At 43.1% G+C, this 21,856-nt stretch overlaps 3 protein-coding genes across 5 annotated transcripts in view; 2 read left to right on the top strand and 1 right to left on the bottom strand.

Annotated features, from left to right (window-relative positions):
* The window catches only part of itih2 (inter-alpha-trypsin inhibitor heavy chain 2), a 12,111-nt gene extending 886 nt beyond the window's left edge, over nt 1-11,225 (top strand). The window contains exons 3-21 of the mRNA XM_035426226.1: nt 193-243; nt 1,042-1,217; nt 1,411-1,515; nt 1,855-2,017; nt 2,264-2,371; nt 2,943-3,071; nt 3,631-3,747; nt 4,046-4,214; nt 4,499-4,624; nt 5,282-5,463; nt 6,052-6,237; nt 6,494-6,633; nt 6,910-7,082; nt 7,363-7,488; nt 7,982-8,095; nt 8,494-8,692; nt 9,236-9,408; nt 9,835-9,946; nt 10,551-11,225. Of these exons, the coding sequence (XP_035282117.1) occupies nt 193-243; nt 1,042-1,217; nt 1,411-1,515; nt 1,855-2,017; nt 2,264-2,371; nt 2,943-3,071; nt 3,631-3,747; nt 4,046-4,214; nt 4,499-4,624; nt 5,282-5,463; nt 6,052-6,237; nt 6,494-6,633; nt 6,910-7,082; nt 7,363-7,488; nt 7,982-8,095; nt 8,494-8,692; nt 9,236-9,408; nt 9,835-9,946; nt 10,551-10,698 (2,697 nt within the window). The 3' untranslated portion in view covers nt 10,699-11,225. The remainder of the gene's footprint in view (nt 1-192; nt 244-1,041; nt 1,218-1,410; nt 1,516-1,854; nt 2,018-2,263; nt 2,372-2,942; nt 3,072-3,630; nt 3,748-4,045; nt 4,215-4,498; nt 4,625-5,281; nt 5,464-6,051; nt 6,238-6,493; nt 6,634-6,909; nt 7,083-7,362; nt 7,489-7,981; nt 8,096-8,493; nt 8,693-9,235; nt 9,409-9,834; nt 9,947-10,550) is intronic.
* Nucleotides 10,594-15,870, bottom strand: kin (Kin17 DNA and RNA binding protein). The gene is made up of 12 exons (XM_035426227.1): nt 15,610-15,870; nt 14,696-14,790; nt 14,420-14,463; nt 14,153-14,275; nt 13,778-13,959; nt 13,467-13,515; nt 13,289-13,346; nt 12,683-12,797; nt 12,311-12,430; nt 11,870-11,969; nt 11,650-11,750; nt 10,594-11,464 (listed from the first exon to the last, which is right to left on the bottom strand). Exons 1-12 carry the CDS (start codon nt 15,721-15,723, stop codon nt 11,402-11,404), a joined length of 1,164 nt encoding a protein of 387 aa, XP_035282118.1. The 5' UTR covers nt 15,724-15,870; the 3' UTR covers nt 10,594-11,401.
* A 35-nt stretch (nt 15,871-15,905) lies between these two features.
* atp5f1c (ATP synthase F1 subunit gamma) lies at nt 15,906-21,406 on the top strand. Of its 3 annotated transcripts, XM_035426228.1 has the most exons (10): nt 15,906-16,041; nt 17,670-17,704; nt 17,864-17,995; nt 18,239-18,443; nt 18,758-18,901; nt 19,324-19,388; nt 19,949-20,104; nt 20,588-20,684; nt 20,980-21,016; nt 21,257-21,406. In XM_035426228.1, exons 1-9 carry the CDS (start codon nt 15,962-15,964, stop codon nt 20,984-20,986), a joined length of 921 nt encoding a protein of 306 aa, XP_035282119.1. In that variant the 5' UTR covers nt 15,906-15,961; the 3' UTR covers nt 20,987-21,016; nt 21,257-21,406. The 3 variants fall into 3 exon arrangements, with proteins under 3 accessions (XP_035282119.1, XP_035282120.1, XP_035282121.1); XM_035426229.1 differs by lacking the exon at nt 20,980-21,016; XM_035426230.1 differs by lacking the exons at nt 20,980-21,016; nt 21,257-21,406 and having other exon boundaries at nt 20,588-20,688.
* Nucleotides 21,407-21,856: the final 450 nt, after the last annotated feature.

Below are 21,856 nucleotides of genomic sequence, written 5' to 3'. Positions count from 1 at the left end.
TGAATAAACAATGTTGCACTGGAGTCACAAGTTCTGCCAGTCCAGCTGTGCATTTAGAAGTATATCACCGATGATAATGTATAATTTGATTTATGCCATTTTAAGGCCCATTGTAATCACTGCAGAGCATCTGGAAGCTTCTTTTATGGTTATAAAATAGGGTTGATCTTTTTTTTAATTTGCCTTTTTCAGAGGAGTGTACTTCCCAGTGAAGAAGAGGAAGAAGCAGAAGAAGACTTTGAGGTTCTTTCCTTCTTGTTTGGCCCCTATGAAGAGATAAATCTTATCTAGAAATCGATGGCCGTGTTCAGAGAAAATAAACTAGCTGACAGGTTATTGACTTCTGTAAGTATTTTTTTTTCCTGTGGACAGTCCAGACACGGGAGCCATCTGCAATTTTTTTTTTTTTTTTTTTTTTTTTTTTTTTAAAACATACCATTTGTTTTCAAACTGTGGCAGTTATATTCCTATGTAGTATCCAGTATATGCTGCTCTATTGAGCTCATGACACATCCACAGTTGTAATATGGGAGTGGAGAACATCGAAGGGAACACGTATAACAGACAGCAAACGCAGGTCATCAGAATGCAGGGTCCGTGTGACGCCATTAGCTTGAAAAAAAACAGTTTTGCGCAACTGTACCTTCTGCACGCTTGATCTGTGTGTGCGTGTAACAAACAATGGAAAACAACCTGTATGTGGTGGTTATTATCTGGACCAGACATGTATAGTCCCGCGACTGAAGTTTAGCCAAAGTCAGCAAAACATCTTCCATGGTCAATCTTCCAGGTCAACGAGCCAAGTGGTTACAGTGGAAAGCTTTATGATGCATGTCTCTGAAGACTTATGTCCACATTCTGTTGGTATTGTTGGTTTCTAAAACTTGAAAAAAAAAAAAAAAAAAAAATTTAAGCTATGAAATATACTATTGACTTGGATAAATGTGAGACAGAAGGACATCGAACAATGTGCCACAATTTCACAAATCAGATGACCCGGTGACTTCATTTCTGACGCCTGACTGTATTTGGTGACCGCAGGCTATCGCGGGGGTTGCCCCTGTGACCGTCCAAAGTTACAAGGTGGAGAGCCGCATCACGTCCCGGTTCGCCCACACCACCGTCAAGAGCAGCGTGGTCAACTCGGCTCCACAGGCCCAGAGCATAGCCTTCAACGTGCAGATCCCCAAGCGGGCTTTCATCAACAACTTCACCATGTAAGGCCTCCAGCCGCAGCCGCAGTCTCAGACGGCTGGTCGAAAGTCACGTTAGTTTGAGGGGAAACTGGCTTCATCAGAGCATGCCCAGATGAGCCAAAGTTTCCACGATTTCCCCAGTAAAGTTATCAGACGTCTCGTGTGATCATGAAGGCATTGAATAGCCGTTTTTTTGTTGTTGTCACGTTTACAGGAACGTGAATGGCATAACGTTTGTTGGGTCGGTGAAAGAGAAGACCGTGGCCAGGAACCTGTACGCCCAGGCCAGAGCCAGAGGCAAGGCTGCTGGCATCGTCAGGTATTACCCAGAATGCAAGGGCCGAAGAACGCTACATATAAATTATATTTGACCCTGGAGCCCAACAACAACAACAAAAATATACATACTGATCCCCCCTGTCCAAATAGGTCTTATACTTAAATAACAAAAATTTAAAGAAATCTTTATGAGGTCTTACAGGATTGCCAAATAAAACATTTGATCTGGGTCGCCAACGCAAATGGCCAAACTGACCTAAATAAGTGTTCTGTTTCATTCTTGATAGCCCACCCTCAGCCCTACAGCCCTTATCCAGCCTGGAGTAGCATTAATTTGACCTGTCTGGTTGTTGTTAACATTTAAGTCTCTCATCTTCAGATCCAATTCTTTGGACATGGAGACATTTAAGACGGAGGTACACGTGCCAGCAGGCAGCAAGATCGAGTTTGAGCTGCACTACCAGGAAATGATGCAGAGGAAGCTGGGAGTGTACGAACACTCCCTCCACCTGCAGCCCGGCCGTCTTGTTCCTCAACTGCAGGCGAGTGCCATCCAATGAAGTTCGCTTCTTATTGGCAAATTAGAGAAGCCTTCTTTTGATCGTCCAATCCTGAACATTTCTAGTTTTTCCTGTCCAATCACAGTAGCCTTTCTCTGTCAAAGGACAACCTTAAATCTGCAGTCACTCAAAATGAAACAGCCTCTTCATTAGTCTTCTTAGTTAAATGAAAGGGTTGATGGGGGGGTTAATAATGGATTATATGTATGTGCTGTTTCCTTCTGCCAGGTTGATGTGTACATCTATGAGCCAAAAGGCATTTCTTTTGTTGAAGCTCCCAACACACTGGGTGAACAATTTTCAGAACTGACGAAAATAACAAAGACTAAAGACAAGGTAAGCTGCCATATCAATTAATATTAAATTGCTGGAAGTTTAATGTGATGCATTGTTGAACATTGGCTTTAACAATGACTGAATGATACTCTGTACTGAAGTGGACATTTTGGAGCCCTTCGGGCAGTCATGCCCAGTGACTCTCCAACTTGTCAACTTGTTAAAACTTGTCAGTATCACTGCTGCAGATGATTTTGCCTGCTGGTAGGCAGCTCAGTCAAAAAAAAATGCATTTCATTTAGCTGTCTTTAAATGTGAAAAGCAGGTTGGAAACAAATATGTATATTTTCTCAACAGTTTCTGTGATCTGTTAATGTGGCTAAAATCCTTTGCACATCCCACCATCAAATTAATTCTGTAATGACTGGTGGACCGGCTATAACACTGACGTGAGAATCATTCAGCTCTGTCGCACGGTCTCCACAGACAACGTGTTCCACAAATCGGTTTTGTATGGCGATGAAAGCAATTTCTGAATTTTTTTTTTTTTTTTTTTTTTTTTTTTTTTTTGTAAAATTCAAAAGAGTTGTGACTTTGACAGAGAGCTTCTGTTTGTTCCTTACCCCTACAGGCACATGTGGTGTTCAAGCCTACATTGCAACAGCAGAAGAAGTGTTGGAACTGCACCACTAGTGCTGTAGAGGGAGTCTTTACCGTCAAATATGATGTCGAGAGAGACAACAATGCTGGGGAGCTGCAGGTGACCACACACACACACACACACACACATGCACACACACTACACTACATTAAACACACACACACACACACACACATGCACACACACACTACACTACACTACACTACATTAAACACACACACATGCACACACACTACACTACATTAAACACACACACACGCACACACACTACACTACATTAAACACACACACACACACACACATGCACACACACACACACACACACACACTACACTACACTAAACACACATACATGCACACACACTACACTACATTAAACACACGCACACACACTACACTACATTAAACACACACACACACACACATGCACACACACTACACTACATTAAACACACACACACACACACACACACACACACATGCACACACACACACACACACACATGCATACACACTACACTACACTACATTAAACACACACATACATGCACACACACTACACTACCTAAACACATAAGCATAGAATTGTGTATTCCCTCTTTTGTTATTTAATTTCAAGATGGGTGGTGTGTAACTGAACTGCGCTTCTTTCCAACAGGTGTCCGATGGACATTTTGTGCAGTTTTTTGCCCCTTCCAATCTCGCACCTCTTCCCAAGAACATCGTGTTTGTCATTGATGTGAGCGGCTCCATGTGGGGACTGAAGATGAAACAGGTAGGGGTTCCTCAGTGCGCGGGTAACCATGGTTACACTCATGTGATCATGTGCACTTCGATGCCCCTCCCACACACTGATAATCTCCCAGACCCACAACCGTCAGCAGACTGCATTACTCAGTCCTGGTACAACACTGCACTCTAGTGGACACAGCAGAATTGATGAGTTTAATTTAAGGCATGATGATGCCTCCTACTGAGCATTCCTCTTAACATTGTCCCCTAGTGGCCACTGTGTCATACTGCTGTACTATTTTAAATATCTCTCTCTCTCTCTCTCTCTCGCTCTCTCTCAGACGGTGGAGGCTATGAAGACCATCCTGGATGACCTCTCCCTAGACGACTATTTCAGTATCATTGACTTCAACCACAATGTGCGATGCTGGAGTGAGGACCTGGTGGCTGGAAGCAGCATCCAGAGAGATGAGGCCAAGCAGTACATCCAGAACATCAAGCCCAGTGGAGGTGAGTGAGGGAGGGGTGAAGAATGGAGAGAGGGAACACCTCTGATCTGGTGCTCCGAAAATTACAATCAAATGGCAAATGTGGTTTGCTGTACAGCGTTGTAATGTATTTTACCACTATATTGTCCAGAATAATATTGTTGCTTATGTCTTGAATATAACTCCTCCTGGTGAGACTAAAAACAAATCTCCACAGAAGTGGGAAGTAAAGTCGTGGATGTGAAGCTATTTGTGGGGGTATTTGCATTATTGTTCTTAATGGGTCTGTGTTGTCTCTGCTTGCAGGCACCAACATCAATGAGGCCATCCTGAGAGCCATTCACATACTGACCAAAGCATCCAACCTTGGTCTCATTGACCCCCGCTCCGTCTCCATGATCCTACTGGTGTCTGATGGAGACCCCACTGTGGGTGCGTGAGTCACACTCGCACTGACACTGACATTGTCCCAGGCCCATGCTGTCACATGTTAACCTTTCCGGGAATACACTCATTTGTCCATCAGGCATTCACTTCACAGAGTAGAGCAGTCCTTGGATGTATGTTGTGTTGTACCTGCTTTCTTTCCCTCAGTCCTGTTTCTTTTCCGCCTTCCCTCTGATTACTGCTATCTGATGCAAAGCCAAAAAAAGCCTGCAGGATGGTGGCCCATCCCTGTTCCTGGAGAGCTGCCGTCCTGTAGCCCAACCCTAACAAAGCACACCTCATTCAACAGCTAGAAATCTCTTTGAGCTGCCAATTTGTAGAATCGGGAGTGCTAAATGAAATGAAAAACAGGATGGAACAGTAGCTCTCCAGGAACAGGTTGGGCAGCCCTGGACAGCTTCTTTTCAGCAAACTGTTGCAAACTTACTTGATGGCAGTCATACAGTAATGCAATGTAGTTATTAATGTTGGTAATAACTCATGCATGCTCCAGTGCAATGTCAAGAGTCCTTATGTGCAGCATGAATTCCTTTTTATAGGTTATATACAGTAAATTAAAGGTCATTGTAAAGGTCTATTCCATTGCCTTCCCCACTTTTCCCCCTTCTTCCTGTCACCATTTTGCTTGTCCCTCCATCCCAGGTGAGATCAAGCTGAGTGCCATCCAGAAGAACATCAAGCGTAACATGCGTGAGGAATTCTCGCTCTTCTCCCTCGGCATCGGTTTCGACGTGGACTACGACTTCCTGGAGCGCATCGCGCTGGAGAACCGCGGGATCGCCCAAAGGGTCTACGCCAATCAGGACGCCGCGCAGCAGCTGCAGGTACGAGCCAGTCCCCCCCTCCTCCTCGTCCTCCTCCTCAGTCTCTGGGAGGAGACAAAATGGTTCTTTGGCTTGTCTCTGCAGGGGAACCCTTTTTAGTCCTTCATGAATCCCTCTAAGGTAGGTGTGTGAAAAGTGTGTAAGCTCCCAGACTGAACCATTTTGCCCGACAAAGGGGTCTTGAACTAGATAGGATTCCTCTATGAAGACACACAGGAGCCTTTTGGAACCTTTTATTCTGAGTGCTGCCCAAATCTGATGCACCCTCCCCCCCCTTCCCACACTTATTACAGATTACAGGCTGACACACATTTGCAGTAACTATTTTCAGTTTAAACAATTTCTTGTTTGTTTGACTATTTCTTAAGAAAAATGAGACTTGTACACTGGTGTACTACACACCTGGGGCATTATTTATATGGACTTTTATTTGTCAGTATGACTATAAATGTCAGCATGTCACTCGCATATGATTTACTGAGAGTATGAATTTTGCCACCATTAATACGCAGTTCTGGTGTTCAGTGCGACGGCTTGCTCCACGCTTCCTGGTGATTATGTCGTCTTCCACCTCCCGTTGCATTCCAGAACTTCTACAGCCAGGTGTCCTCTCCGCTCCTGAGGAAGATCAGCATCCAGTTCCCCGAGGACACCGTCACGGACCTCACTCAGAACGAATTTGACAAGTTCTTCAGCGGTTCTGAGCTGGTGGTGGCGGGGAAGATTCAGCAGGCTGGCATCACCACCCTGCACAGCTTCACCACAGCCTCCTCTGTGAGTGTATATATACCTCAGGGGGGTCGAGTGAGGGCTATCACACGAGGGCAATGGAAGATAATCACATTTTATCGGATTGACAGAAATTATAATGTTACTGACAAAAAATATTGTTGTGTCCACGGTGCCACAGATTTATCCCTGTTGTCTGGTTCCGTGGTGTTTTAATGAGGGATATGACCGAAGGGTCAGGGCCCGGTCATGCTAGCAATATCCATGAATGTACTCCTCTGCTTCCCCCCCCCCATCCCAGTCGAGGATGGACCTGTCCCTCCAGACAGAGGCAGACTGCTTCAAGCTGGACGGGCTCCTCACTCACCAGACTCACTCCTTCGCTGGCTTTGCCAGGCAGATGTGGGCGTACATCACCATCAACCAGCTGCTGGCTGAACGGTGAGCACTCCAGTCACTCTAGCTTCGTCCCAGGGGACTTTCGCTTTAGCGTTAGCATAAGGGGCCCTGACAGTCCAAACGCCTAGAATGGGCCCTGAATGCTAAGTTGAGTGGTTAACTGCTCATTAGCAGACAGATAGTCATACCCTTACACTTGTGTAACAGGTAATGCTACTTTCGCACGCTGTTTTAATTGTGAGGCTTGCGGCTGTGTGGAAGAACAGGCTGTACGTGGATTGGTTGAAATGGATGACTAATGCAGTCTCGTCCATGCAGGTCTCTGGCCCCCACCGCAGCCAAGAAGAGGAAAATCACACAGAGGATCCTGGGCCTGGCTGTGGAGCACCAGTTTGTCACCCCATTTACCGCTCTGCTGGTGGAGAGTGAAGGGGGGCTGGAGAGGGTGCTGGCTGAGTCTCCAAAGGACCGCAAGCAGGGCTGCTGTGTAGGTATGTGATCATAAACCGAGGTCTCTACATCTCCAAGTCCTCTAGCTTGGTTCAAGTAGCCCAGCTGTTTTGGGGACCAGAAGTTTGCTATTAAGAGTTTGAATTCCATGTATTGCTTTGGTAACGGAGATTCCTAATGTTAAAGGTATGCCGTGCGCATGTGCCACCGTCCTAACACTCTTGTATTAAACTGTGTGTTCTAGCTTCTTTTATTTATTTAGTTAATCTATTTAAGAACATTCAATGGCAAAGGACATTATCAGCAGCTCTTCTCCCACAGGGACAGCTCCTCTGGGTGGGAAGACTCCCGTCCAGGTGGTCCACAGTGTGCCCCCCTGGGCCCAGACACCCACTGATGCCCCCCCGAGTGAGGTGGAGGGTCCTGTACCTGATATTGTCAACTTGGGTAACAGTATTTTGTCTCTGCCTGTTTACACCACAGCCTTGAATCAAGTGTTTCACACAATACAAGGACCACATGCGGACTTGATGTTGCCCTGTTAGAACAGCATGGGTGGTCCTGGGGACCCATAATGTTCTTCCCATAATAAGCTATATTTAATTTTATAAATAAGAAGCATATTTTGGCTTCTTTAGCATCGCTTTGAGATGCATTTTTTCAATTACAAACCTGCAAAATCTTTCCGCTAAAAAACAGTAACCTCCACTCTGTATTCCACAAACAAAATCACAAATCAGTTCTCCAAAATCCATTTTGTGTGGGTCATCAAGTCAATTTGATATATCCTGCCCACCAGCAAAACCAAAACATAGAAGACTGTTGACAAGCAACATTTTCCCTCATTATAAATCCATACATTGCCCCACTACCTGATGGGAAATGTAGTTTCAGACCAGTCAGTGCATAGTGCTGAAAAACTGCTGTCTGTCTTACACAGTTGACAATGACCCCCACTTCATCGTTCACCTCCCAAAGAGCAACATGGACATCTGCTTCAACATTGACTCAGAACCCGGACACATACTGAACCTGGTGTCTGACCCTGAATCAGGTAAATCTCTACATTTAGATTACAATTTACATTGAGTCATTTAGCAGATGCTCATCTACTTATTGACTTAAACATGCACGTACGAAAAGGGTAACGTTAGGTACAGACCAGAAACAATATCAATTTATCAATGCTACAATTGACAGTAGTCCTTATATAAACCTACAAAATAATATTTAGTGATGTAGCTGGTAAAAGAGAGAGCTTGAGGATTTCAGTAGTAAATAGATGTGAGGGTGTGGCGTTGCTAATACCATTATTCCTTGATCGATTCTATTTCTATATAACCTTTTAAAGAGTGTTTTGAGGACTAATGGAGGATTAGTCTGATTCTATAGTACACCAGTCTATTTCATAGCCTGTGCTTTTGAGGTGACATTTGTCTTCCCTTGGAAAAGGTGTCACGGTGAATGGACAGCTCATAGGAGCGAAGCAGATGGTGGACAAGAAGCTGAGCACCTACTTCGGGGCCATCTCGGTGTCATACAAGCCCGAGGGAATCAGAGTGGATGCCACGCCCGAGAACATCGTCCTGACCGATGGAAAGGGCAGCCACAACCTGTCCTGGGCAGCAACGGCCGATGCCTCTCTCAGCAGGTACCTGTGCGTAGGCCCGGAAACCCAATGTGGCAGGGTCGGTTGACTTCCAAAAAGTGGGTGCTATAGTCAGACAAGAAAAGATCGTTTGGGGGGGGGGGGGGGGGGGGTGATCCTTAGAGAGTCATCAGAGGTCATCAGAGGATATCAAGATTAAATTTGTGCGCACTAAGATGACCTACAGCCGCAAGGACAGGAGGTATTTTAAATCCTGTTCAAAGAATGAATTCATTTAAATAGGGACTTCACTTGAACTGACTGGCAATGCAATCAGCATTTGCAGTAGTTGTGCAGATTAGTGGAGTCCACTTTTGGGTCAGATCCAACTGAACTGAGGATTTTAGAGATGCCTCTCAACCTGTTGCAGATTGATGCCATGGAATAACATGCAAAACTAAAGCAGCATCCACACAAGGAACCCTGTCTAAATTACATTCACCCTAACCCTTGTGGGATGGGGCCAACTATATCCTGTCACTGTAGAACCAAGTATTTGGGTTTGAATTTGTGTTTGAGGCTTCTTGTCTACCTTTCTTTGTTCAGAGTGAAAGTGTCTATCGTGAAGGACTCTCAAATGACAGTCACAGTCAATGACGAGATCTCTGTGATGGTCTTGCTCCACCGCGTGTGGAAGAAGAACCCAGTCGGTGTGGACTTCCTGGGACTCTACATTCCTAACACCAACAAGTACTCCCCCACCGTGCACGGCCTCATAGGTGAGTTACCCAGAGTCAGGGCAGACCACTCAGGTCTGCTCCTGCCACACTACACTGCTCCAGGTCTTCACCAAAACAGGAGACTCAATCCTTTTCCATCTTTCACTGAAAACAGTCAAACCCAGGAGGAAATGTTGGGTTGGACGCATCAACGTCCATAGCGTAAGCATGGAACATCCAATGGGTGGATTTTAATTGTCATGCACTTGATTCCTAGAGACATTGAAATGAAGGTCATGCTCAGACATTAAAATTTGGTGTTACCATAGTGTTACCTGCTCTATGGTAATAAGGCCTCATCTTGACAGAAGCCTGGCAATCAGGACTGCTTCACACATGAAACTTTCTGTCTCGATGCTTTTTATTTCCACAGTTAAATATCAACAAGTGTGTCTGTAAATGACGGTGCCTTGTTTATCCTTCCAGGTCAGTTTTCCATTGAACCTGAAGTGAAGGTGTACAACTTCCATGAGGGTGCTGACCCCCTGAAGATAGAAGCCACCATGGAGGTGAAGGGCAACAAACTGGCAGTCACAAGGTATGACGCCAACACCAAGGCACAATGCACAGCTGCTCTTCCCATGCTAGATGATATATTCTCAAGCCCTAATTGTTTTTGGTGTTTCCCACCAACAAACAAGCTATGAAGTCCATTTTCTTTCTTGTCACAATGATGCTGTTCTGTCCCGTGACCATAGGTGAATGTCTGTGTCCCATCGGCTTGTTTCCCCAATCGTTCTCAAAATGATTTAAGTAAAAGTAATCTTGACAGCTGGTATAATCCAGGAAACTAGGAAAAGTGTAGTTTGATATACAGAAACTAAAATTAAAGGGGGTAGGTTTCACCAGACTGTTCTGAGGAAATAAATGTGAAGAATAGCAGAGCAGTTTTAATATGTAGTTTCCATTATGCTAAAAGAAATGAACAGAAAGGAATGTATATTTTACTATACTAAATCTAATTTCAAGATGGAAGATGATGCTCTGTATCACAAGTATACAACATTTTTCATGTTATAATCATCCAAGTGGCATGAATCCCAAACATGTCATGTGAACCAAATACAATGTAAACTGTATTTATGTAGCATTTATTCTGCGCATTTGAGTTCTGAAGTTCTTTCTTCCTTTGCATGACACAGGGGCTGGCAGAAAGACTACAGGAAAGACAAGAAGCGCGGATCGGACGTTTTCTGCTGGTTTATTCACAACAGTGGAAAGGGCTTCATCGAGGGACATTACAAGGACTACCTTGTTCCTCAGCTGGACAGCTTCTACCAGCAACAGTGAAGTGAGGTTCAGGGCGAGTAATAAAACTGAGCCAAAGAAATTAAGTATGAGGTGTTTGGGCATCTGGGATCTAAATGTTCTGAGGGACAGAAAGGGGTGACATGCATACAAAAGGACTGTGTAAACAACACCACGCAAATACATTTCACGTGGACTCTGTAGGCGGTCCGTCATTGGTTGCCTCAACATGTACACAAACCAATGCCGTCAGTCGCAGCTGGAGTTTCTGTGAGCTTGGACCATTGGACTAAAACACGTGTAGCTTCCATAGGTTGTAATCTGGCAAAACAGCGCACCCCCCCCCCCCCAACAAAAAAAAGAAACTCCAGTACTGGCTGATAGATCTGTATTTACATTCTGTACACTAGAAATGGCATCTTCCTTTAATTCCTCAGACCTTCTGACTTTTCCCTATGTTTCCACAATAATTATAGCAAACCTGTCCTGATTACTCTGGATAAACATTTTATTTGTTAGCATGTATTTCAACTAGAATGCACAATAAACGATAAAATACAAGACAATCATTCTCGTGGAAGAGGATTCCATAATTGCAGTAATAACTAGGGATTTTTTGTCAGCATCAGACAAGAGTACTTACGAAAAATGAATTTTTAAAAGAATAATGAATAAAACTAACCAACAAAAAAAAAAAAAACTCTGACACAGTAGAGTTGTCCAAGTTTGGTCATTGAAGTGCCTCTCAGGCCATTTTGGAGAAGTCCTCGTAGGCGATTCCTTCAACTTGCCTCCCTTTCAGACGGCCCTGAGGAGGCGAAAACACAGTATAGCATTAATGCGAATTTAAGCACACACAAATATAAGCAAAAGATCCTGCACATCGTTTGCATCAGTTTAACACTGCATTTGGAAATTGTAAGAAGCAAGCAAGTTCACACACTCTTTCTCTCTGAAACACACACACACTCTCTCTCTGAAACACACACATACCGAGTCCAGGATCAGAGTGGCTGAAAACCGCTTCTCATCGATGCGGTCCAGTATGGCCTCCGTTTGCTTGTAGGCCCCATTCAGTATCAGAACCCGTTTCCCTGGAACAGAAAGAATTATGGGTAACCAACTGAACATTTCATAACGGGAAGGGGCAATAACACGCTCCCTCCTGTTGGGGAGGGGGGGGGGGGGGTGAGTAACCATGGTGAAGCCTTACCTAGCGCAGGGATAACCGTCTCCAGGTGGCTCTGGTCCAGCTTCAGTTTGTCACCCGAGTCGTTCATCTTCACCACGGCCGTGTACTTATCCTGGACTTCCTGTTACGCAGGACACAAGCCGTGACTAACCCAGTCACTGGGCATTCCTAATACTGACTTAATGGTCAATAAAACAGTACTATTTCCGAATTTTATTTAATGCTCAAGCTACACCTTTACATCAGACTGGCTAACACACTCACCGAGTCAACCAGAGCTGGATTTAAAAAGAATGAGTTTTGTTCTCTTATGACCAAGCAGTCACTGAGAAACTTAAGCAACTAAATAAACAAAAAAGGAGTACTGTAACAAATGGTTACTTGTGGAAATTCATGCCGTGACATTCGGTTATGTGAAATACAAAATGAGAGTCCACGCACATTTTCACAAGAAAACCTTACCTTGATTACGCCTTTCTTCTTATGGTACTTCTCCCCCAGCTTCTTTGTGACCACCTTAACCACAACGTCCGGGTACAGCCAGTGGTCTGCCCTCACCGACTTCCTCTTCTGTTCCTCCATCTGAAATCAGCAGAGAGGCTAAATCTGAACAGAGGCTCACGCTGGAGAGACGCCGCAGAACCAACCAACCTACATAACACAAAATACTCTCACAATGTTGCTACCATGTAGTGACAATGCTGTCATAACACTGACAAAACATTCCAGGAACCTCGTGAGAACATTTTTCTGTCAGCTGGGATAAGCCGTTGACAACATGCCAAAAGGGTTCTGAGGGATATAAATGTGACCACGGCCGGAAAGAAATGGTACCTCCATGATTTCATCCAGAGCGGACCTCTTCTTCTCCTTGGACTCCGAGTTCTGAGCTGGTGTTTTCCTCTTCACAGAGCCCGTAGCCTGGAGGGCACTAGGGCCCAGGGAAGAACTGGGGGCGGGCAGGGGGTAGATTTTTGGTTACCACAGGCTGACATAGATATCCGAGAGATGATTAGTAACACCTAGCACAGGTGTTCAAAGCACGTCTTTTAAACGGTCATGAACCTCGGAAAACATGCATGCCAACAATCGGCAAACAACAACAATACACCCGCTTAATCTTCCATACGCAGCAGAGTCCACAAACATAAGCGAGAATGCAACGATGATATTACCGCCAGTACCTTGATTAGTAATGTTTTTAGTTCTATTAGCTGTGTATCCTGTCTTTAGCCCAGCAAGCTAAGTGCATCTCAGTGCTGCAGAACTTCCTCTATTACACATACAGAAGGTGCCTTTGTACCATAATACCGCATATATGACAACCAAACTCAGATAAATGCTGCTTCAAATTGTCATTGTATCATCTGCATATACTGTGTACTAAAACACAAGGATTTTTCAATTATTGTGTGAATCTAAAGCCAGGTGAGATATTACCTTGCTTTTGAGGATGACGCAGTAGAGGAGCAGATGCCCTTGCTCAGATTGAAGGCAACTGCAAGAAAAAAAAAAGAAGAAAAAAAAACAGTACACATTACGTTTAAAAAAAAAAAAGTCAACGTGCTGAAGCATGCCGACTGTTGTTTTCATGAAAAGGGAAGAAATCACTCTATACCTTTCTCCTCTTCACTTTCTCGCTTCAGTTCTGTGAACACCGGTGTTTCCTACAAATAAAAACAGACAGCTATGGCACCATGGCAACCTTTGCTAACAAGGTAGTGGAGAGGATGGAAGGAACACATTAGTTGACCGTCTGTACAATATACAGAATCCATGTACAAGGCCAGTTTTCCCCATAACCACCTCGGGAAGTTAACTTTTCCCAAATATAAACAGGCCATTTACTACCTCTCAATTGTCCACAGGCCAGCTGCTCAATTGTATCAGATGTGATTATGGCAGCGCTACAACATCAGCGGCGCTTACCTCATCTCTGCCCTCCCGGCCTCGGCGGACCTGCTCCTCGATGAACCTGGCGCTCCTCTCCTCGTCGTCCAGGTCCTGCTTCTTCTTCTTCTCCTGCTCCTCCTGCCGGCGGATGGTCTCCGGGTCGCGGTCGATGTACTGGATGTACCACCCTTTGGGCGTCTCGTCCACTTTACAGTAACCTGCGGGGTCATGGGGTTGTGGCAGTTTACTGGCACACATTCAATGAAGATGTATGTGTAGTGTGCCACCCCTAGTTCCACTACAAATCTAGGGGTATGAACTGGTTAAAGAATGCTCCTGAAAACAAGCATGATATATGCCCCTGATTAAAGCTTCCTGTACAGAAAGTAAGAGAGAGTAAAATGAGCCTGCCTTTCTTTCCAAGCCATTTTGTAAAGTCTGTCAGTGTCTCCCACTGGGTGGAGTTCATGTGGATGTGCTCTCTGTCACTGATGTACTCATTGTAGACAATGTTGTTGTGTACTCGCTTGGTCCCTGAAAGAGACGGAGAGAGGGAGAGAGAGAGATTAATCAGAGAAAATCATCAGTTCTGTAAACAAATCCACTGACCAGATCCAGGAAAATACATGAAAATCTGGAAAAATCTCCTAAATCTGAGACGTAGACAATGACTTGTACCAAAACGTCTTCTGAGGAGCTCCACGAAGTCATGCTTGAATTCCCTTAAAAAAACAGACAAAAACAAAATTACATTCTGTGCGATTAATCTTAAACAAACAACAACAACAACCAGTTATACAGAATTGACTCATGGCAGATAAGTAATTCTACATTTGAAATCTTGATTCTTTACCACATAGGCCTACATATTACTGGCTGCCTACTGAAACAGTACTGGAGCTAGTGTTTGACGGAAATAATGTAATCACCCTGTTTAACACAATTTATACTCACTCAGAGAAGTAATCCATGAACTGGTTCGGGTCCTCCGAGGCCAATAAGAGCTGTCTCTGGTGAGACTCGGACATACAGTGACACTTGAAACCATTCTGGGGAGACGACAGCAATTAAAGTAGATCTTTAATATGTGGCATAATATGGTATTTTATAGATTCATACTACGGAGGCACAATATGGAAACTCTATATTTGTCTGCCCGTACTTTCCAATAATGATGCTGATACTTCCGGGTTATATTATAACACAGATGTGATCTGCAAATAAGTGTCCCCATTCATGGAAGAAGCAGACAATAATAAATAAAAACTCTTATAAGCACATTCATGCAAACAACTCAAGGTGCTTCACACAACAACAAAAAAACATCTAATGCATCGCCTCTCTATCTAATGCATGATTTTTCGCCATCAGACCACTATATAGGCCATAATCTTAACATAAGCCAATACCAATAAGTAATTGTCGGCGTAATTGAAAGTATCTGCATCTCTAATGCATAATGTAGCACAACACAGCATTAACAAGCATACTGTATAATAAAAGTACTAGCCAGCGGCTTGCTAATACGCCATCACATCAGTAGTGTAATTGCACAGATAACACATACTACAAAAACATAATACATTCCAAGACAGCTAACGGTAGCGATATTAGCCTAGTTCAGTAGGTAGATGTGTGTTAACTGGAAACGCATTATCGATACTAAACATCGATCCGTCTAGAGAACTTTAGAAAAAGGCAAACATTCAGGGAGGCTTCAGTAAGTTCCTGTTACTAAGCTAGTTTAGCAAACGAACGTTATCTAGCAAACAGGTTAACATAAACTTACATAACAAGCTCGACTTCATTTAGCTAACAAGCAATAATGGAACATCATAACTTTAGATCACTTAGGCTGGGTAATTTACCTCATCTCGGCACTGTTTTTGGCACATTTGACAATACCACCGTAGTTTTTGAAGACCTTTGGCTTTTATCCTATTGCCGATCGCTTTAGGGCTTAAAAATTCTGCCTTCCCCATTTTTAAATCTACTTGCCCTCCGAAGACAGAAACACAGAGGCGATAAAATCACTATTTTCTATCGAAATTCAAACAAGAAAATGAACTCCAACCAGAGACTCCAACACGTTACAGGTATTATTGTCGTCCATTAAACGCGCTCTCTGTGCTCCGTGATTGGCTCAATAGGTTTTTACAGTAACGCGAGATTCGCTTGTGCTACGCGATTTTTGCACGCGTTACTGTGGATAACTGACGCATGCGCAGTGTGGCGGTTCTGACCTTCACTGAAGACATCATGTTCACCCGGGCTAGCGTTGCGGTGTTCCTGCCACAATGGTATAACTAAATGATAAACTATGCAGTTCATTTAGGAAACAAAGGTTTAATCCATGCAAATGTACAGAGTTGTTTATTTGGACAAATTTCTCTTTTTTTATTCGATTGTTGGCGCTGTGTCTTCAGGCCGGGCTCGGGCTTGCTGGCTGGCTAGCCAGCCTGACATTTTGCTAGCTAAGGTATCCTAGCTAGCTAACGGATCTAGCTTGCTGGCTACATTTTAGTTAATCGAAGTAACTGTTAGCAAGGCCAATTGCCTTTGGTTGCGTTGGCTTTTTGCGCAATATTCTTGACTGGTAATCCATAAAATTCAACTAGGTAGCCACTTTCATTCGTTCACTTGGCCAGCTAGCTAAAATGTTGATAGCAAGTTGCTGGCTAAGGAGGCGTACGCAGACTAAAGGATTGTTTCAATGTCATGCATTGACAGTATGAAGAACCTGGTCCTTAGCTACCATTGATTGTGACAAGTAGAAAATGTAAAGCTGCTGCGCTTTTTTTCTAACGAAATGCAAGGTGTAAAAATGTACTCTCGAGTTACCTCGCTGGTAAAGGGTCTTCAAGAACAGAGGAAACTGTCTTTAAAGCAATGATCGAATAATTGACATGCTCATGAAGTGCGTGAAGAAGTTTATTTGATTAAAAAACAATGTGCATACCATTGCCATACAGACTGCCTGATACCATTGCACAGTAATGAATGTTTTATTTTAATTGACAAACTTTTGTTCAGTTTGTTTTGAGTTCCAAAAAATCTTGAAGCTGAGCAAACTAGCTAGCATTCTTGAAATTACATAACCACCCGAGACCCTGCATACAAAAGGCTTGACTAAGTTTTAATTTCTTTATATAATACTTGGATATGCATTAGTATGTATCTTTGATGACAAAAAAAATATTGCATTGAAAATTGTTTAAATTATATTTCGTTTTTATTGACTGTCTCTTGTAGTGTAGGCTTCTACGTAGTAGAATATGTTTCCTGATAGAAAGACCAGTGACTTCTGTCCTGTACAGTGGACCAAAAATAATTTCCTGGGTCTTAGGAGGTTATAACATCAGCTCCCCAGAAGCATGTTCCAGAATATGACTGAATGCTACATCTTATTGGGGATTGCTAATTTAGTTAAGTAGGTCGAACCCAATCTAAATGACATTGAATGTGCTGGATTGACACTGACATTAAGCTTGAGTGTGAGAATACAGATATCAAAAGTTACTGAGTGCCTCTTTTAGGAAACTTAAATCTAATATTATTTTTCTGCTGGTAATTTGAGTCTGTTAAACATTTTAACATGGCTTGCCAGTCTGAATGTTAAAACAATAAGCTGGACAGAGTTAGGAACAAACTCCCTTTTGTGACATTGCTTATGACCACCTTTGTGGTGTTGGTTGTCCTCTGGGAGTCGTATACATTTAAAGGTGCATAGATTCTGGATAGCCTGTCTGTTTGAAAATAGATTTTTTATTAATGTTCTGTTTCTTCTTTGTTTAGATCTAAACAGCATGCCATAAACTACATGTGAACATGTGCTTTGTATTCAGTTCATTTCTAGGTGTTGGATGTTAGAGCAATCCATCGGATAATGTAATATTAAATAATGTAATCTGATTTCCTTTTCCCCCAGTGGCCAGGTCAGGAACATGGCTACCTTGAAGGACAGTGAGTCACCCTTCCCTTTATTTTGAAAAATATAATTATCAATCACTGTGTAAACTGTAAATGCAAGCAGTGTATCGTCTAAAGTATGTTGTATCTATTGTGCCAATGCAGATTGTATTGCGTGAACAAAACCGTGACACTTTCATGTGTTTGTTTAAGTCACCATCCGGTTGAAGTCCATCAAAAACATCCAGAAGATCACCAAATCCATGAAGATGGTTGCTGCGGCTAAGTACGCCAGGGCTGACAGGGCCCTGAAGCCAGCCCGCGTCTATGGGGCAGGTGCTCTAGGTACGGTGCTGTTACAGAGGAAAATTTACTGGGCCGACATCTGTTACAAACTGAATTGGTCATGACATTTCCTTAGTGTAGCAGTTTCTGTGCTCGGAGGAGTGCCCTGTGAATGCTGGGTTTTATCCCATTTCAGTCACCGAGCACCTTGCTCTGATGCCTGGCTGTCATATATTGAGTGTGTGTTGACGCTCCAGGATATTTGTTGCATTTAGCTTGCCTTGTTTGTCTCTGCGTTTTCAGCTCTGTATGAGAAGGCTGACATCAAAGCTCCCGAGGACAAGAACAAGCACGTGATCATCGGCGTGTCCTCCGACCGTGGCCTGTGTGGGGCCATCCACTCCAATGTGGCCAAGGCCATGAAGAGTGAGATCGGCAAACTGACCAGCGCTGGCAAGGAGGTCATGCTGGTGAACATAGGGGACAAGCTTAGAGGTCTGCTGTACAGGTACGCTACATGGGTTATAAGTACACCTCTTATTGAACACATGATGTACAGGTGCACTGTCATCTTGCTGACTTCTCTCTAACGTTTTAACTTGCATTAACCGCTTTCATTCATCATGCTCCATTACCGGTATCAGTTTATATGGCATTTGAGAAGTTGACAGGGCTGCTAGGAATGTCACGTTTCAGTAGATTCAAATGTGTTTATGTGCAAATTTTAACGAACTGAAGTTAAGTTCCTTTTAACACACTTCAAAAAATACTTATTATTCTCGGTACCACTTGCGGAATGACAGAGTGACCTTTTCCTCACAGGACTCACGGGAAGCACATCCTGATGAACTGTAAGGAAGTGGGACGTAGACCCCCCACCTTCACCGATGCTTCCATCATCGCCACTGAGCTGCTTGACTCTGGCTATGAGTTTGACCAGGGCTCCGTCTTCTACAACAGATTCAGGTAACGGCCCACTAAGCTAGCTGTGTTCTGCGGTTTTCTCCTTGGCAAAATATAACCATGCAGTGTGTGCAGACATTGCACTGGTTTTTTTTTTTTTGTGATGATACATTTACAGATGTAAATTAGCCAAAATTTGTTTGGAACTTTTGATTATCCAATATTAATGCTTGTGATTCAACCCATTTTATACAAACATAGAAGCTCAGGGATATGTATAAAAAGGCTGTATTTCCTACATGGATCACCCAGTATTGATATAAATGCCCTCAAATTAAAGCTGAACGTCTGCATTTCATTAATGGTTTTAACTAACTATTCATTGTTTTATTTCAAATCCTGTCTGTTTGTATCTCTGAGGTCATGATGTATCTACATGTATGCTAATAGTTCATAATTTATCATTTTGCTTTGTTCTCCAACAGGTCTGTTATTTCATACAAGACTGATGTGAAGCCCCTCTTTTCCATTGACACTGTTGCAAATGCAGGTATTGTTCATGAATTGAAGTACAATTGATGTATCTGGTATAGACTAATTTTTTGCTTCCTCATCAAGAAAAAAAAAATGTCCCACAAGGTAAATGTATAACACCTGACAGTAAGATCCCTCTCGTCTTTACGTGTGTTCAGTCACTTTGAGCAGCGCACACTGCGACAGCATCCTCTGTCAGTTATGGAAAGTGTAGATTTGTTGCTGCTGCTTTTTCACTGCATGCAGTGCACCAGCTAAGTATAGTGCTGCATCAGAGGAATATGCTCCATGTGAACCTGGCCCAGGTAGACTACAGCTGCCTGATATTCCTGCGGAGTCGCTGTTGTAAGATGAGACGGGAAATACCTTGTCGTGCAAATCCCTTAATCCCTGCGCAGTGTCAGGAAATAACTGTGGTGGGATAGTCGTCACGTGCATGGTCAACATTCAGTTCAAGACAACATGGCATGTAGCTTCACAGACGGCCAGTTTTTCAGCAGGACGCGCCACCACTGAGAGCCCCCCATCGTGGTACATTTCTGATCCCCAGCGACTTTGTTGCCTTTGCCGCTTTAGAGAGCATGGGCGTCTACGATGACATCGATGCGGATGTGCTGAGGAACTACCAGGAGTTTGCCCTGGTTAACATCATCTACTTCGGGCTGAAGGAGTCCACTACCAGCGAGCAGAGCGCCAGGATGACTGCCATGGACAGCGCCAGCAAGAACGCCTGTAAGCCTCTCCCCTTCCTCTTCCCTGCTCCGCCCCTTCCTCTTCCCTGCCGCGCCCCTTCCTCTTCACTGCTTTGCCATATTACAGTAAATGTGGAGGTGCTTCCAGTTTCCCCCCCACTTTGAATGAGAATAGTGATCTTATGAGTGTGAGAGGTTATTCAGTGTGGTTATGCTGTGCTCCATTAGTTACTTATGGGGTGTTTATACTTTGTCGTGGGGTGTGCTTCTCGCACCATCTAAAGAGTTGGCCTTTTGAACTCTGTAGCTTCCCATTTCAGATTACAGGACATCTCTAGTGTGTTTAATACCAGCCAATTTGTTTTCCCTCCCCCTCTTATTACTAATATAAGCCTAATTGTATTTCTTTGAACATGTACTGCTTTGAATGTGTTTTTTTTTTTTTTTTTTTGCACTTTTACCATAGTCCTTCGGTGCAGAAACCTTTCAGATTTCATGCGTTGGTTCCTTTGTTGTTTTCCAGCGGAGATGATTGACAAGCTGACCCTGACGTTCAACCGCACCCGCCAGGCCGTCATCACCAAGGAGCTCATTGAGATCATCTCTGGTGCAGCTGCTCTGTGAGTATGGAGTATATTACATGGCATGCGATCAACATTGTTCATTAATTCATTTCATTCAGTATGTTCATAACATCACTAACTTTGAGTGCGATATGAATTCAAAATGGTCATAACCGCTTCTGATTTTAATAATCTTTAACATTTAGTGTTTGTTCATTTACATTTATTTATAATTGTCATTTTAATCCTGTTACTGGAACAGAGCTGTAAACTTGTGGTTTGTCATCCTAACACTACTAACAACATTTTGATTATTTATCCCATCCCCATCCTTATCCCAACATAATATCAGGAACTGATGCATGGCTTTAATCAGTACTGAAATGCAGGTAACATGCCCTATAGAATAGACTGTAGGCTGTAGTGGTGTGTGGTTTTGAGGTGTGCTAGAATTCTTACCTGATTGGTTTACAGATAGTGAGACTGAATTACTTCATTCAATTGTGATTGATTTAATTAACATACATGTGTCGTTTACTGTTACATTGACAGTGGTTACAAATATGCTGCTGTCATTCAGTTGATATTGCTCGTTAATGTATTTATTTTGAATGTTTTTCTCATTACAGATAAATGTGAAAACCTGCTTGCTGCCATCTTCAGTTTGGATTTTGGTGCATATGATGAAAATGCATCAGTCTGCTTTCGTCAAGAGTTCCTGTGCATTTGTTCTTTTATTTGTAAAATAAACCTCACGGAATAAACACCTTACAAAGAAAGAACACGTCCTTGATTTTGGGGTAGTCTCCAGTTAACTTTCACACAGTAGAATTTACTGTATATCTTCAATTTTCTGGGAACTTTAGTGGTGTTTTGTTGTCCAATGGAATTTTTACTGTGTGCATATGGAATAAATGTCATTATTTATGGCAAAGAAAATGCAACCCCATTCTAATGGTTTCCACAACCTGCAGTTGCAATAGTCATCGTGTTGTATCAATGTTGTATAGTTAAGTATTAGTCCACCAGTCAATGCATTTTTAAAAAATTGTGTGTGTACTGTTGGAGTTGGACTGCTATGTCATAGGCAAACAAGATAATCACATTGTTATATAAGGATACATTTTTAAAGTAAGCAGTGTATGGTAAATTAATATAATGCAATACTTGTTGCATATAATTAGTGAGCCATTATAAGTATCTAGGACTTTGAACTAAACCTGTTTTGT

The sequence above is a fragment of the Anguilla anguilla genome, chromosome 7 (genome assembly GCF_013347855.1).
Source record: "Anguilla anguilla isolate fAngAng1 chromosome 7, fAngAng1.pri, whole genome shotgun sequence".
NCBI classification, from domain to species: Eukaryota; Metazoa; Chordata; class Actinopteri; order Anguilliformes; family Anguillidae; genus Anguilla; species Anguilla anguilla.
Note: the sequence above shows the minus strand (reverse complement) of the source record. Positions and strands in the feature narration are given on the sequence as shown.